This window comes from Saimiri boliviensis, chromosome 10, assembly GCF_048565385.1.
Source record: "Saimiri boliviensis isolate mSaiBol1 chromosome 10, mSaiBol1.pri, whole genome shotgun sequence".
NCBI classification, from domain to species: Eukaryota; Metazoa; Chordata; class Mammalia; order Primates; family Cebidae; genus Saimiri; species Saimiri boliviensis.
In genome coordinates this window covers 92669160-92682340 of record NC_133458.1, presented here as the reverse complement: position 1 = coordinate 92682340, position 13181 = coordinate 92669160, and the positions used below count along the sequence as shown (strand labels likewise).

Genomic DNA, 13181 nt, shown 5'->3' with positions numbered 1-13181 from the left:
TATTCATATTCTATTCATTCTGTTTTTTCTGGAGAACTCTGACAGATACAGATAGGAACCCAGTTCTCCCCATCTTGCCTCTGTGACTTGTCCCCATTCTGCCAACCACCTTCAATTCCACCAAAAACTCAGGGATGTACCTCAGCCTAGGAAGGCTTCAGCTGCCCAGAATTTTATTTGAATACTAACATAGATCCAGGTGGGCTCAGTGGCTCACACATGTAATCCCAGCGCTTTAGGAGGAGAGGCAGGAGGATAGCTTGAGCTCAGGAGTTTGAGACCAGCCTAAGCAGCATAGTGAGACCTTGTCTCTGCAAACAAATTTTCAAAAAATTAGCCAGGTGCGGTGGTGCATGCTTGTGGTCCCAGCTACTTGGGAGGCTTAGGCAGGAGGATGGCTTGGCTTGTGCCCGGAGGTTGAGGCTGCAGTGAGACCTGATTGTACCACTGCACACTCCAGCCTGGGTGACAGAGCAAGACTCTCTCAAAAAAAAAAAAAAAAAAAAAAAAGAAGAAAAAAAAAAAGGAAAAAGAAAAAAGACAAGAGTTTGAGAATAAACTCTTCCTACCACAAGGCTGCCATGAATGGGAGAGACTTTTGTTTTTACCTTTGAAGTTTTATAGTGAGCAGGAGGTATGGTTTACTCAGTGCTTAACAACAGTGACCTGTTCTATTCCTAGCAAGGTCACTAACTTGCTATATAACTTTAGGCAATCCCAAGTTTCACCACTTGATTAATTATAATGCCAGCCTGAAAGTCTGCTTTCCACTGCCCTCATCTATTCAGATAGTTGGCATTAAATAGTCAGATGGCCCATCAGGATTTCAGATCTGACCTACTTTCTAATTGAGACTCAGGCCTTGAAGGACCCAACACACCTTCACACCTGTGGTATCTCTGGAAGTTCTGCAGAGCCAATGTGATGAACGATTAAGTGCTCAACAGACAGACACGGGCTGAACTGACCTCCGCTCCTAACCCTGTCCCTGGGTGCTATTGCAGGTGAGAGCCAAGACCCAGTCTCCACACTCCAGCCACTGCAGTTCAAAGGAGAGGACGCTAAGTCCTACAGAAGAAATGTTACAGAGTGCAATAGGGCTCAAAGGGAAGAATAGGAAATGTTTTATGGATGAGGTGACAGTTGAGCTGAGTTTGAGAATTTAACAGTAAAAGACTTAAGAGGAATGAAAAGAAGGCATCCCAGGCAAACATAAGAACAGAGTAAAGGGCAGGAGAGCATGGGGTTGTTTGGGAAAAGGGATGGAGAAAGTTTTCTGCTGGAAAGAAAGCTACATGGAGAGGCCCAGCAAGGGCAGCTGGGGGGTTGAGTCACATAAGCCACAAGGGCGGCTCTGAATGACAAAATACTGAATAGGTAGGCAATGGGGAGCTAGAGGAGGCATCCCATACAAAGCAGAGATGAACCAAGGTGTGCTTTGAAAACCTGCACTTGACAATGCAATGGATGGGAGTACATTGGGGAGGAAGCAGTACAAGCCCCACCTGAATGATTAACAGCGTACCAACCCTGCTCAACTAGCACTACCTCACTCAATCCTCACCACTTCCTAAGGTGCTCTTACCATTTCATTGTACAGATCAGGAAACCAAGGCTCAGAGCAGTAAGAAGCGTGCCCCAGATCACGCAACCAGTGTGGCACTGGGATCTTCCCAGCTAGTCTGACTGTAGGGCCAGCACCAAAGACCCCCTAGACCAGCCTTCCTCAAGTCAGCGCTTGAGCCCTCCATGCTAATTTTCCACTGTCTAGGTTGAGAAGTAGGGAGCATGGAAAGCAGGAGAAGGATACTTAGCAAAGATGATTTCTCTAACCTACTAATCGAGGGGAAAGACTGACTGGAAAAAGATGGTTTGAGAGAAGCTTCCCCAGGGTTGTACATCCAGCCAGCAAAACCCCAGACTCTCATGAGCACATACAAAGTCCTATGAAATGATCCTCCATATAGACCAGCTGCCTTCAGAAACAGCTTACTTAGCTTTTAATCATAAGCAAGCTGAACACCCCAAGAGTTGATGGAAGGGAGACGGTGATTGTTATAGATTGAACTGTGTCCCCAAAACTCATGTTGAACTCCTAACCCCCGTACGTAGAATGTGAGCTTATTTGGAAACTGAGTCCACTGCAGATAATTAGGCAGGTTAAGATAGGAGGGTATTAGGCAAGTTGAGATAGGAAGGAGGGTAGATCCTTATGCAATGACTGGCTGATGTCCTTATAAAAAGGAAAATTTGGCCAGCCTGGGCAACATGGCCAAACCCTGTCTCTACAAAAATTTAAAAAATTAGCTGGGCATGGTGGGGCAGGTGCCTGTACTCCCAGTTACTCAGGAAGCTGAGGCGGAAGAATCCTCTGAACCCACTGAATCTGCTTGAATGCACAGGTTGCAGTGAGCCGAGATTGCAACCATCGCATTCCAGCCTGGGAGACAGAGCAAGACTCCATCTCAAAACAACAACCACCCAACAACAAAAAAAGGAAATTTGTATACAGACATGCACATAGGGAGAACCCCATGTGAAGATGAAGGCAGAGATCAGGTGATGGAGAAGAAACCAAGGAATGCCAAAGATTGCCAGCAAACCATCAAAAGGCAGGAGGGAGCTGTGGAACACATTCTCCTTCATGACCCACAGAAGGGCCAACTCTGGCCACACCTTGATCTTGGACTTCTCGCCTCCAGAACTGTGAGAGAACAAATTTCGTTTTTTTTTTTTTTTTTTTTTAAGTGTGCCATGGTGGTTTATTGCATAGATCAACCCATCCATCAACTTTGGTATTAAGGTACTTTTTACAGCAGCCCTAGCAAACTATTACAATGACTTATGACAGCCTTTCCTTTACAACGTCATTTAGTAAACAAAATGAAAATCCCCACTGTGAACTCTTGTCATAACTGCAATGTATGTAATTATAAGACTATTTCCGTGACATAGCTGTGAGTTAAAAACAGGTAAATGTCTGAAATTTTATCTCTTGTCCAATTGCCCAAGCATTAGAGACTACTTTTTTTTTTTTTTTTTTTTTTTTTTTGAGACGGAGTTTCGCTCTTGTTACCCAGGCTGGAGTGCAATGGCGCGATCTCGGCTCACCGCAACCTCCGCCTCCTGGGTTCAGGCAATTCTCCTGCCTCAGCCTCCTGAGTACAGGCACGTGCCACCATGCCCAGCTAATTTTTTTTTTTTTTTTTTTTTTTGTATCTTTAGTAGAGACAGGGTTTCACCATGTTGACCAGGATGGTCTCGATCTCTCGACCTCGTGATCCACCCGCCTCAGCCTCCCAAAGTGCTGGGATTACAGGCTTGAGCCACCGCGCCCGGCTGAGACTACTTTTTATTCTGAAATGAAAAACAATGTTTACTTTAACAATCAAGGACCTTCTTTCTTTTTCCTTTACTCTTAGAATTAAATACTGAAGCCAGGTGCAATGGCTTATGCCCGTACTTAAGCCCAGGAGTTTGAGACCAGTCTGGGCAACACAGAAAGACCTCATTTCTATTTAAAAAAAATAAATTAGCCAGAAGCAGCAGTATAGGTCTGTAGTCCCAGCTACTTGGGACGCTTAGGTGGGAGAATCGTTTGAGCCCAGGAGGCTGAGGTAACAGTGAGCTGTGATGGCACTATTCAAGAAGACAAAGTGAGACCCTGCCTCAAAAAAAAAAAAAAAAAAAAAAAAAAATATATATATATATATATATATATATATATATATATATATTTTTTTTTTTTTTTTTTTTTTGACTGGATCAGATTCTCTCTGGGCCCTGAAGAAACCAGCCCAACAGTTTCTCTTTTTGTTTTGAGGTGGGGTCTCACTCTGTTGCCCAGTGTGGAGTGGCATGATCTTGGCTCACTGCAACCTCTGCCTCCTGGGTTCAAGCGATTTTCCTGTCTCTGCCTCCCGAGTAGCTGGGACTACAGGCCCATGCTACCACGACCAGCTAATTTTTGTACTTTTAGTAGAGACGAGCTTTCACTGTGTTGGCCAGAATGGTCTAGATCTGACCTCGTGATCACCCTGCCTCAGCTTTCCAAGGTGCTGGGATTACAGGTGTGTGCCACTGCGCCCGGCCCAGCCCAACAGTTTCTTCAAGCAGTTAATCAAGAGGTCTTAGCAGACCCCTCACCCAGCACAAAGTCTCCATACCAGGATAGAAAACCACATCAAAATGACCATAAGCCCTCTCAGTTTCAAAGTGGCAACAGCTCTCTGAAATACTGAAGCTGGCTATAGGTAGCTGTTCCATCTTCAAGTACTTTTATACATTCAGTTCTACAAAAACTGTTCCTTTGTTGAACCTGTGTGTTACTTTGAAGAATGCATGCTTCATCCATTGTGAATAACTGTGGTTATGAAGGGAAGCCTGTTGGCCCTGGGGAATTCCAGAGTCTGTTTTCAGATAATGATAAGCCCCAGTAAGAAGTGAAACCACAGCAGTACTCCTTTTGATACTTGGAAAAGCCCCTACTCCAAAATATTTTTGCATATGTACAAAAATTATGGAAAATTATAGTATGAAACAGCTCCTGCAACTCAAATGTAAGCCACTGGAATTATCTATTTTTTAAAAAAATTATGTTCCTATGGAACAAAGCACTTCCTCTCTTTGAAGTTAACAGTAGCTAAAATTCACTAAGCACTCAAGTGACAGGCAAGTTCTAAGCCCTTTACATGGAATGTACTTTTTAATTCTCACATCAACCCTCTGAGGTAAGCACCTTTCTGATTCCCATTGTGCAGAGGAGGAGAATGAAGCTCAGAAAGATTAAGCAACTTGTCCAAGGTCACAGAAGTGGCAGAGCTGGGATTCAAAACCAGGCAGTCTGGCTCCAGCACACCCCACTCCTTTCATAACCAACCAAACTAGATATTTAGGCAAAAAAGCAAAAAGGAATCCAGTGAGGGGGGACAGGTGAAGGAGGGTGGGTTAAAGACAGAGGGCAGAGGCCGGGCGTGGTAGCTCACGTCTGTAATCCCAGCACTTTGGGAAGCTGAGGCAGGCAGATCACAAAGTCAATAGATCAAGACCATCCAGGCCAACATGATGAAACCCCGTCTCTACTAAAAAATAATAAAAAAAAATTAGCTGGGTGTTGTGGCGCGTGCCTATAGTTCCAGCTACACAGGAGGCTGAGGCAGGAGAATTGCTTGAACCCGGGAGGTGCAGTGAGCCGAGATCACATCACTGCACTCCAGCCTGGCACCTGGTGACAGAGTAAGACTCTGTCTCAAAGGAAAAAAAAAAAAAAAAAAAGACAGAGGGCAGAAGAGAGAAGCTACGATCCAGGCACCGATCCAGGCACCGTGCTGCCCTTCCCATGGGCTTTTCTCACGTAGTCAGCACAACTCCCTCTGGAGCACACATTCCTCTCCCACTTGACATGAGACACTGAGGCTTGGAATGATTCAAGCAGCCTGTGGGAGGGCATGCTAGCCAGTGATGCTCCCAAACCCAGGTCTAGCAGACTGCAAAGACCACTGATGTTTTTCCAGCCCATTTTCTCTCGAAGTCATGGTTCCAAATTGCAACCTCTTCATTATGAATGGCACAGTCTAGCACTGGAGAGTGGTTAGCCTGGGCAGTGGGAGACTGAGTTACCTCATCCCAGATGCACTGAGGTGTCCCAGATGTCCAGAGAGCCTGAGTACAGTGTAGGTACTAGATGGGAGTCAGGAGCCTCAGACTCTGGTCCCTCTTTTGGCACTGACATGTGGCTTTTGCCAAATCCCTAACCTGGGCTTCTAGTTTTCTTTTTTCTTTTTCTTTTTGAGACCGAGTCTCACTCCATCACCCAGGCGGGATTTCAGTAGCACAATCTCACCTCACTGCAACTTCTGCCTCCTAGGTTCAAGTGATTCTCATGTCTCAGCCTTGGGAATAGCTGAGACTACAGGTGCGCACCACCACACCCAACTAATTTTTGTATTTTTAGTAAAGACAGGGTTTTGCCGTGTTGCCCAGTCTGGTCTCGAACTCCTGACCCCAAGTGATCTGCCCACCTCTGCCTCCCAAAGTGCTGGGATAACAGGTGTGAGCCACCACACACAGTCCTCTTTTTCTTAGGTACAAATTGGATCTAAGGATGCCTGGCCAGCACACCACACAAGGTTGAGGTAAAAGGCAAGAAAGATGAACTGGCCATGAGAACTTCAAGTGCCTGACAGCTGATTTTTGCCAGACTGCATGTAACCAGGTTATCCCAGCAGTGAACATGGTGCACACATGCCAGCCCGGCCAGGAAGGCACTGCCAAGAGAGTGGCTCTGGGGGAGCTTCACTTTCTCCCTGAGGAAAGCTGGACTAAGAGCCTCCAAGGTGATTTGGCGGGCCCAGGCTCAAGAGCTGCCTCAAAGGTAGTAGGCCTGCCTGTCTAGGCCATGCTTGGTAAGCTCATGCCTGTAAACCTAGCACTTTCGGAGGCTGAAGTGGAAGGGCTGCTTGAGCCAGGGAGTTTGAGACCAGCCTAGGAAACACAGTGCGACTTGTCTCTGCAAAAAAATTAGCCAGAGTGGTGGTGCACACCTGTTGTACCAGCTACTTGGGAGACCGAAGTGGAGGGATCACTGGAGCAGGAGAGGTTGAGGCTGCAGTGAGTCGTGATTTCGCCTTTGCACTTCAGCCTGGGTGACAGAGCAAGGCCCTGTCTTCAAAACAAACAAAAAACAACGAAGGGAAGGAAGGCCACCTTGTCTCCCAGGTGATGCCAGGAGGGAAGTTTCTGAGGACTGAACAGCTTCCTCTCTCTTCCCTCCAGGTCCCTTACACTTTGCACACAGGTTGGCATTCGGGTATGGGAGGCAGGGTGCCATCTGGTACAGCATCCAGCCCTAGATTTCAACCCTGTGTTACAGAACCAGGAAAGGTGGTAGTGCAGCAGGTACCCGCTTATTAGAGGGCAGACCATTTAGGTTAGACAGACCCCATAGGGTCCAGAATGGAGGAGTGAACAGGAAAGAAACTCCCACTGTATATTCTGAACACAGAAGGATCCCTCCAGGACTCACACTGGCCCGCACCCCATTAGTTCTGGTCCCCAGGAAGAGGAAGGGCTCAGATCAGCATAACAGTGAATCACCAAGCACTTCCAAACAATGACCCCTGCAGGAGAAGGTGGAGAAGCTAGTCGGGCAACTGCCTACACAAACAGCAATTCTCAAGAGCAGCAAACGAACCAGTTCAGCCCCAATTCCCATTTTGCATAAGAATGCACCCCACAAAAACAACACCGGAGGAACACTTGTTGATCACCACTTGTTGATCGAAACCAGCTGTAAACACTAAAGTTTGAGCCAAGGAAGAATTTTAAAAGTCTCCTGGAAGAAACTTTGGATAAAATGGTTTTGCAGAAATTGGTGTTAAAGTGTCGTTAGACTGAACTCAAACTCTCCATGGGGAGCACCAGATACTTCAACAGACCTAGGTAAACTTGGTTTCACAAAGAAGTGAAGCCAGAGGAGGGTCTGCACCCATAAACCAAAGGGAACTTGTTAGTCACTAGGTGACTGTTAAAGTACCTGTTTTCTTTATGCTAATAAGAGGTTACACAAATTCCAGGAAGGAGGATTGCTAGGTGTGGGGGGGGGGCGGGGGGAGGGGATGGTTAGGTCACAGGGGGACCGCCTGCCAGCTGGCCTCTGAGTAGACCCTCACCATGGCACCTTAATCCAGGGAAGCAGCAAAAACAAACACTAACTGGGTTGAAATCAGGGAAAGGGCCCTTGTGTTAGGCCGGGAGAGTCGTTCGTAAAAACGTGCATCCTCCCAGAGTCAAGGCCTCCTTCATATCGTCCGGTCGGGCACGGGTCCCAGAAAACGACATCCCAGTGTACACGAAGGGCTGAGCGAAGGCCCTGGGCATTGCTTCTCCCCTCCCCATCCCCGAACGACCCTTGTCAGCCATCAAACACAAGGAAAGTTGTTAACGGATGATTTCGTCCACTTCTTCCTTAAAAACCTAAAATCCACAGCGACAACACTAGTAGCTCTTCATTCGGAATCAGAGCAGCAGCGTCTGCGAACCCGCAACGCTCAGGGGCTAAGGGTGCCAGGACACAGCGGGTGTGCCCCCTGCCCAGGTCCGACACAAGCCTCGGGGTCTCCCGGCGGCGAAGACGCCGCACTTCGCTCGCGTCCCGCTCTGTACCTACCTCGCTCGCGCAACCGCCGGTGTCCGGCACCGGAGCCGTCTGTTCCGCGAGTGCCGTCTCCTCTTCCCCGGCGCCCAAGGGGCCACTGCGAGCCTCTCGGGGGTCCCCGCCGCCGCCCTGCACAGCCTGGCCGCCGCCGTCCACGTTGGCGCCGGCTTCTCCGGCGGACGAGGCGGCGGCAGCGCCTAGAAGTCCGTGGGCCTCGTCCGCGTCCCCTGCCGCCACGCTGTGCACCAGCCAGGCATCCACCCGGGTGCGGGGGATGAAGGGGACCCCGAGCGCGCGGACCTCCCGGAGCAGCTGGCCCTCGGGCGGCGCGGCGGGGTCCAGGTCCCGGCTCTTGGGGTGCAGCTGGCCCGCGCGCCCCCACCCTCCCGAGGCGGGGAGGGGGCTGAGCGCATAGGCGGAGCTGGCCGGGCCGCCCAGGAGCAGCAGCTGGTCACTGAGCAAGGTGGGCGGCGGCAGCAGCAGGTAGAGGTCCAGGTCCACGCGAAGCACCCCCAAGCTCAGCAGAACGGTGAGGTGCAGGAGGCCGCCGCCGGCCGACCACCACCGCTTCAGGTGCTTCATAGCCCGCCGCGCTCCCCGGAACGCCCCTGCAGGCGCCCGCGAGTCCCCGCGCCCCAGCCGCGGCGGTGACACGTGCGGATCCCGCGCGCCGTCCGCACCTGCCGGGAACCGGGAGAAGCGGAGCAATGAGCCGGGACGCGCAGCTGCTGTTGCGCGTTCCCAAGACCGGGCACAAAGGCGTTCCCGCGCCACCCGGCACGGTGCCTGGCGCGTCCGGGGATCGGGAAAAGCGAAGGAGGAGCCACCTGCGAGCCGAGCGCCTCGCCCGGCCACCCGCAGACCTATACTGCGGCCAAGCTCCGCCCCGGGCCGCGGGCGCTGCCTCCGGGAACACGCCCCCTGCTGCCCGGGGCTCGTGCCCGTGGGAGGGGCCGCGCGGGGCGGGGCTCCCCGAGCTCAAAGCTTCTTTATGTCCAGGGAACGCAAGGCTTTCTGGGAGCAGAAGTTGTTCTGGGCACCAAGTGGCCCCTTACCACCCTGTGGCCGTGAGCTGGATCATCCTAGCTGAAAGCCAAGGGCGGGAGTTGGGGTGGGGGTCTCGATGGGGGGGTTAGGTGGGTGGGAAGGGACAGGATGTGTAGACTGGGCGGAGAGTGACTGGGCAGCTGCGAGGCGCCTGGCAGCTTGCAAAGGCTTCCACCCACGTGAGGACACTTGGCAGGCACAGTGGGCAAGAGTAACCGCTCTGTCTCAGTTCCCTTGTCTGTAAAACGAGGATCATAGCCCCTGTCAAACAGGGATGTGATGAGATCAGATGAAATATTTTGTGTTAAGTTAGGAGTTTCACATATAAATTCCACCGTTGCCGTTGGGATCAGTCACCCCACCCTTCTGCACACCCCTGTCCCAGCCTCACAGACCTCTCTTCTCTGGGCGTGCTCTGCATACTACTAGATCTCCTGGTATCCTTTGCTCCTTATCGATTGTTTCCTTGAGGATTGAGAGCACTAGCTCTACAGTTACCCTGAGTGAGTTCAAGTCCCCCCTCCACTTGAGGGGGGACTTTGGACAAATCTCTCCTTGTCTCTGTGCCTCAGTTTCCTCACTATAAAATGAGACTAATAATAACACCTCCCCAGCAGACCTTTTGTGAACCCCAAATGAGATAATGCATGTGGACTACCAACCACAGCACTGCATAGGTAGGAAGTCCTCTCTGTTACCCGTTGTTTGTATTACTCACCCTCAAGGCTTAGTTCCAAAGCTACATCCTCTGAATTTTCACAAGTTGGCATTAATCTCTCCCCCATCTGTTCCACAGTGCTTTCTCCGTTTGCCAACATTGTAACAGTTGGCCCCATTCTACTCTGTGTTGTAGATGAGAATCGGTCTGATTTGTACATTCTTGAGGGCAAGGAACCTGTTTGGTTCACCTTTGTGCATGCACGGTACCCGTCACTGGGACTTGCCAGGATAGGTTTTGCTAACTTTAGCTCCCTTCCTTGGAAGAAAAGTGGATACCAGGGGATCCCCAACTGAGAGTGGGCAGTTGTGTAATAAGTTGAGCAAGACTTGTTTTAAAAGGCCCCTTCCTCCACCTGGCTTTCTCTTCTCTCTCCTGGACTATCGTAGTAAGAAGAGAAGAAGAATAGGGGCCAGGGCAGCAGAAGCCGACTTCTTAAGCTGCTTCTTCTGTGTTAAGCCTTGGAGGATGGGTTGGGGTGGTAAAGAGGATGAAGAAAGGTGATTGTGAGGTTACCAAGACCCCACTGACAGCATTTAGTCTCTGAACAGGGGACTCTTGGGGAGTCTTGGCCTAGTAAACGCTGCCTTCAGCTTTTTACTGAGGATCTGCTGACTGCCTGATGCTGTGCTGGAGGCAGGAAGGATAGGAAATGGAGTACTTTTGTTCCTTAAGTTTATGGTTTCATTAGGGTGATGAATTAAAAATTTGTGAAACACCAAGAAACAAGAGAAATAATGTACTCAATTGCCAAAATACTTAGATGTAAATTACTTCAAGGTTTATATAGGGAGTGCTATAAACCAGTTGAGAGTAGAGGCAGTTCCTTCTTCAAGGTGGTGCCCTCCAGAATCTTGCACACAGTTGATGCTCAAAAAATCTATTTATTAGTTGAATTGAAGAGGTTACACTTGAGATGTATTTTGATAATATGAATAGACTAGGAATAGGAAGGGCATTCAAACTTCTAACATTGGTTGGGAAGTGGGCTGACCCTTCACTATTGTACAAGGTGAATTGATAATCATTGTGTTAAATATCTTTCAGACCACACACTTCAAAAGGGTGGCTTAACTCTGTGGCTTCTGACTGGTGGGAACGAAGTCCCTAAAAGACCTTGGAGGAGCGTGTTAATCCTACATAACCTTGACTTTACTCACAATAAAAAGTCCCATTTTTAGGAGCATGGAGAGAGATGAATGAAATTAGAAGGAAAAACTTCTATTTAGATTTATTTCTAGAATCTTCCATCTAGAGATAGCCAAGTGAAAAGTCCAAACCATTGTGTTGTAAAAGCCTTGAAAAGTCATCTGCATTCATAAAATCCCGAAATCAGTGCTACTCAAAGGTTGACCGGAAACTGGGGCCCATACGTAAAACATTTGTTTCTGATCCAAATAAGATAAGTAATAGAATTGAGAATAAAAGAATTTTTTTTTCATAGAGAGGGAGTCTGGCTGTGTTGCCCAGACCTGTCTTGAACTCCTGGGCTCAAGCGATCCTCCTACCTCAGCCTCCCTAAGTGCTGTGATTACAGGTATGAGCCACCATGCCCAACCTAAAGAAATTTTTATGGGAATTGGACATCATTACCACATCAATAAATAAGCCATGGTTTTGGGTTTTTAAAACAATACCTTTGTAATTTCATTTTATATTTCTAAAGATGAATTTTTTTTTTTTTTTGAGACGGAGTTTCACTCTTGTTACCCAGGCTGGAGTGCAATGGCGCAATCTCGGCTCACCGCAACCTCCGCCTCCTGGGTTCAGGCAATTCTCCTGCCTCAGCCTCCTGAGTAGCTGGGATTACAGGCACGCGCCACCATGCCCAGCTGATTTTTTTGTATTTTTGGTAGAGACGGGGTTTCACCATGTTGACCAGTATGGTCTGGATCTCTTGACCTCGTGATCCACCCGCCTCGGCCTCCCAAAGTGCTGGGATTACAGGCTTGAGCCACCGCGCCTGGCCTTTTTTTTTTTTTTTTTTAAACATTGTCTCGCTGTGTTGCCTAGACTGGAGTACAGTGGCATGATCTTGGCTCACTATAACCTCTACCTCACTGGTTCAAGCAATTCTCCTGCCTCAGTCTCCTGAGTAGCTGGGACTATAGGCACATGCCACCATGCCCAGCTAATTTTTTGTATTTTTAGTAGAGACAAGGTTTCATGTTGGTAGCCAGAATGGTCTCAATCACCTGACCTTGTGATCCACCTACATTGGCCTGCCAAAGACCTGGGATTACAGGCATGAGCCACTGCGCCCAGGCCTAGAAATGAATTTCTATTTTTTCTTTGAATTTCTGTTTTATTTTACAAAAGTATTGTCTTGCAACAAATTGAATTTTTTTTTTTTTTAAGTTGGTTCTTCACCAGGGTTAGTTTGAGAAGCACTGCCTTAAATGGCATCCTGGTAGGGTAGGCAACTCCTAAGATAACATCCAGTGATTATTCCCTTCCCTCGAGCATGGGCTAGACCAGGTGATGTGCTTCTAACAAACAAAATATGGCAAACATGGTGGGCTTTCATTCATTTCTGAGTTTAGATTACAAAAACACAGAGTGGCTTTTATCGCGCTTACCCTTTCTCCCACTTTCTCCCTCTTAGAGCCCTCACTCTTGGAGAAAGAAGCTACCATGTTACCATGTTTTGTTTTGTTTTCTTTTTTTTTTTTTTTTTTTTTAAATACAAAGTTTTGCTCTTGTTGCCCAGGCTGGAGTGCAGTGGTGTGATTTCAAGTCACTGCAGCCTCCTCCTTCCAGGTTCAAGCAATTCTCCTGCCTTAGCCTCCCGAGTAATTGGGATTACAGGTGCCCACCACCATGCCCAGCTAAGTTTTTGTATTTTTAGAAGAGACAGGGTTTCACCATGTTGGCCAAGCTGGCCTTGAACTCCTGGCCTTCAGGTGATCCACCCACCTTGGCCTCCCAAAGTGCTGGGATTAAAGGCATGAGCCACCATGTCCACAGGGAAGCTATCATGTTTTAAGAAGTCTTATGTAGAGGCTCATATGACAAGGCCAACATCCTGTGAGAGAGAAGCTGATGCCTGCCAACAGCCACTTGAGTGGACTTAGAAGCTGATCCTTCCCCAGTTGAGGCTTGAAGTGACCAAGTTGGCTTGCAGCCCACACCAACTCCTTGATTGCAGCTTTGTGAAAGGCCCCGAGCAAAAGGACATATCTACACTGCACATGGATTCCTGACCCAAAAATAAATCTAAGATAATAAATGTTGTTTGACGTCACTACATTTTTGGGTAAT

At 48.6% G+C, this 13181-nt stretch overlaps 1 protein-coding gene across 1 annotated transcript in view; it reads right to left on the bottom strand.

Annotated features, from left to right (window-relative positions):
- Positions 1-9023, bottom strand: part of NFE2L3 (NFE2 like bZIP transcription factor 3) — a 32536-nt gene extending 23513 nt beyond the window's left edge. The window contains exon 1 of the mRNA XM_039473046.2: positions 8168-9023. Within this exon, the coding sequence (XP_039328980.1) occupies positions 8168-8737 (570 nt within the window). The 5' untranslated portion in view covers positions 8738-9023. The remainder of the gene's footprint in view (positions 1-8167) is intronic.
- Positions 9024-13181: the final 4158 nt, after the last annotated feature.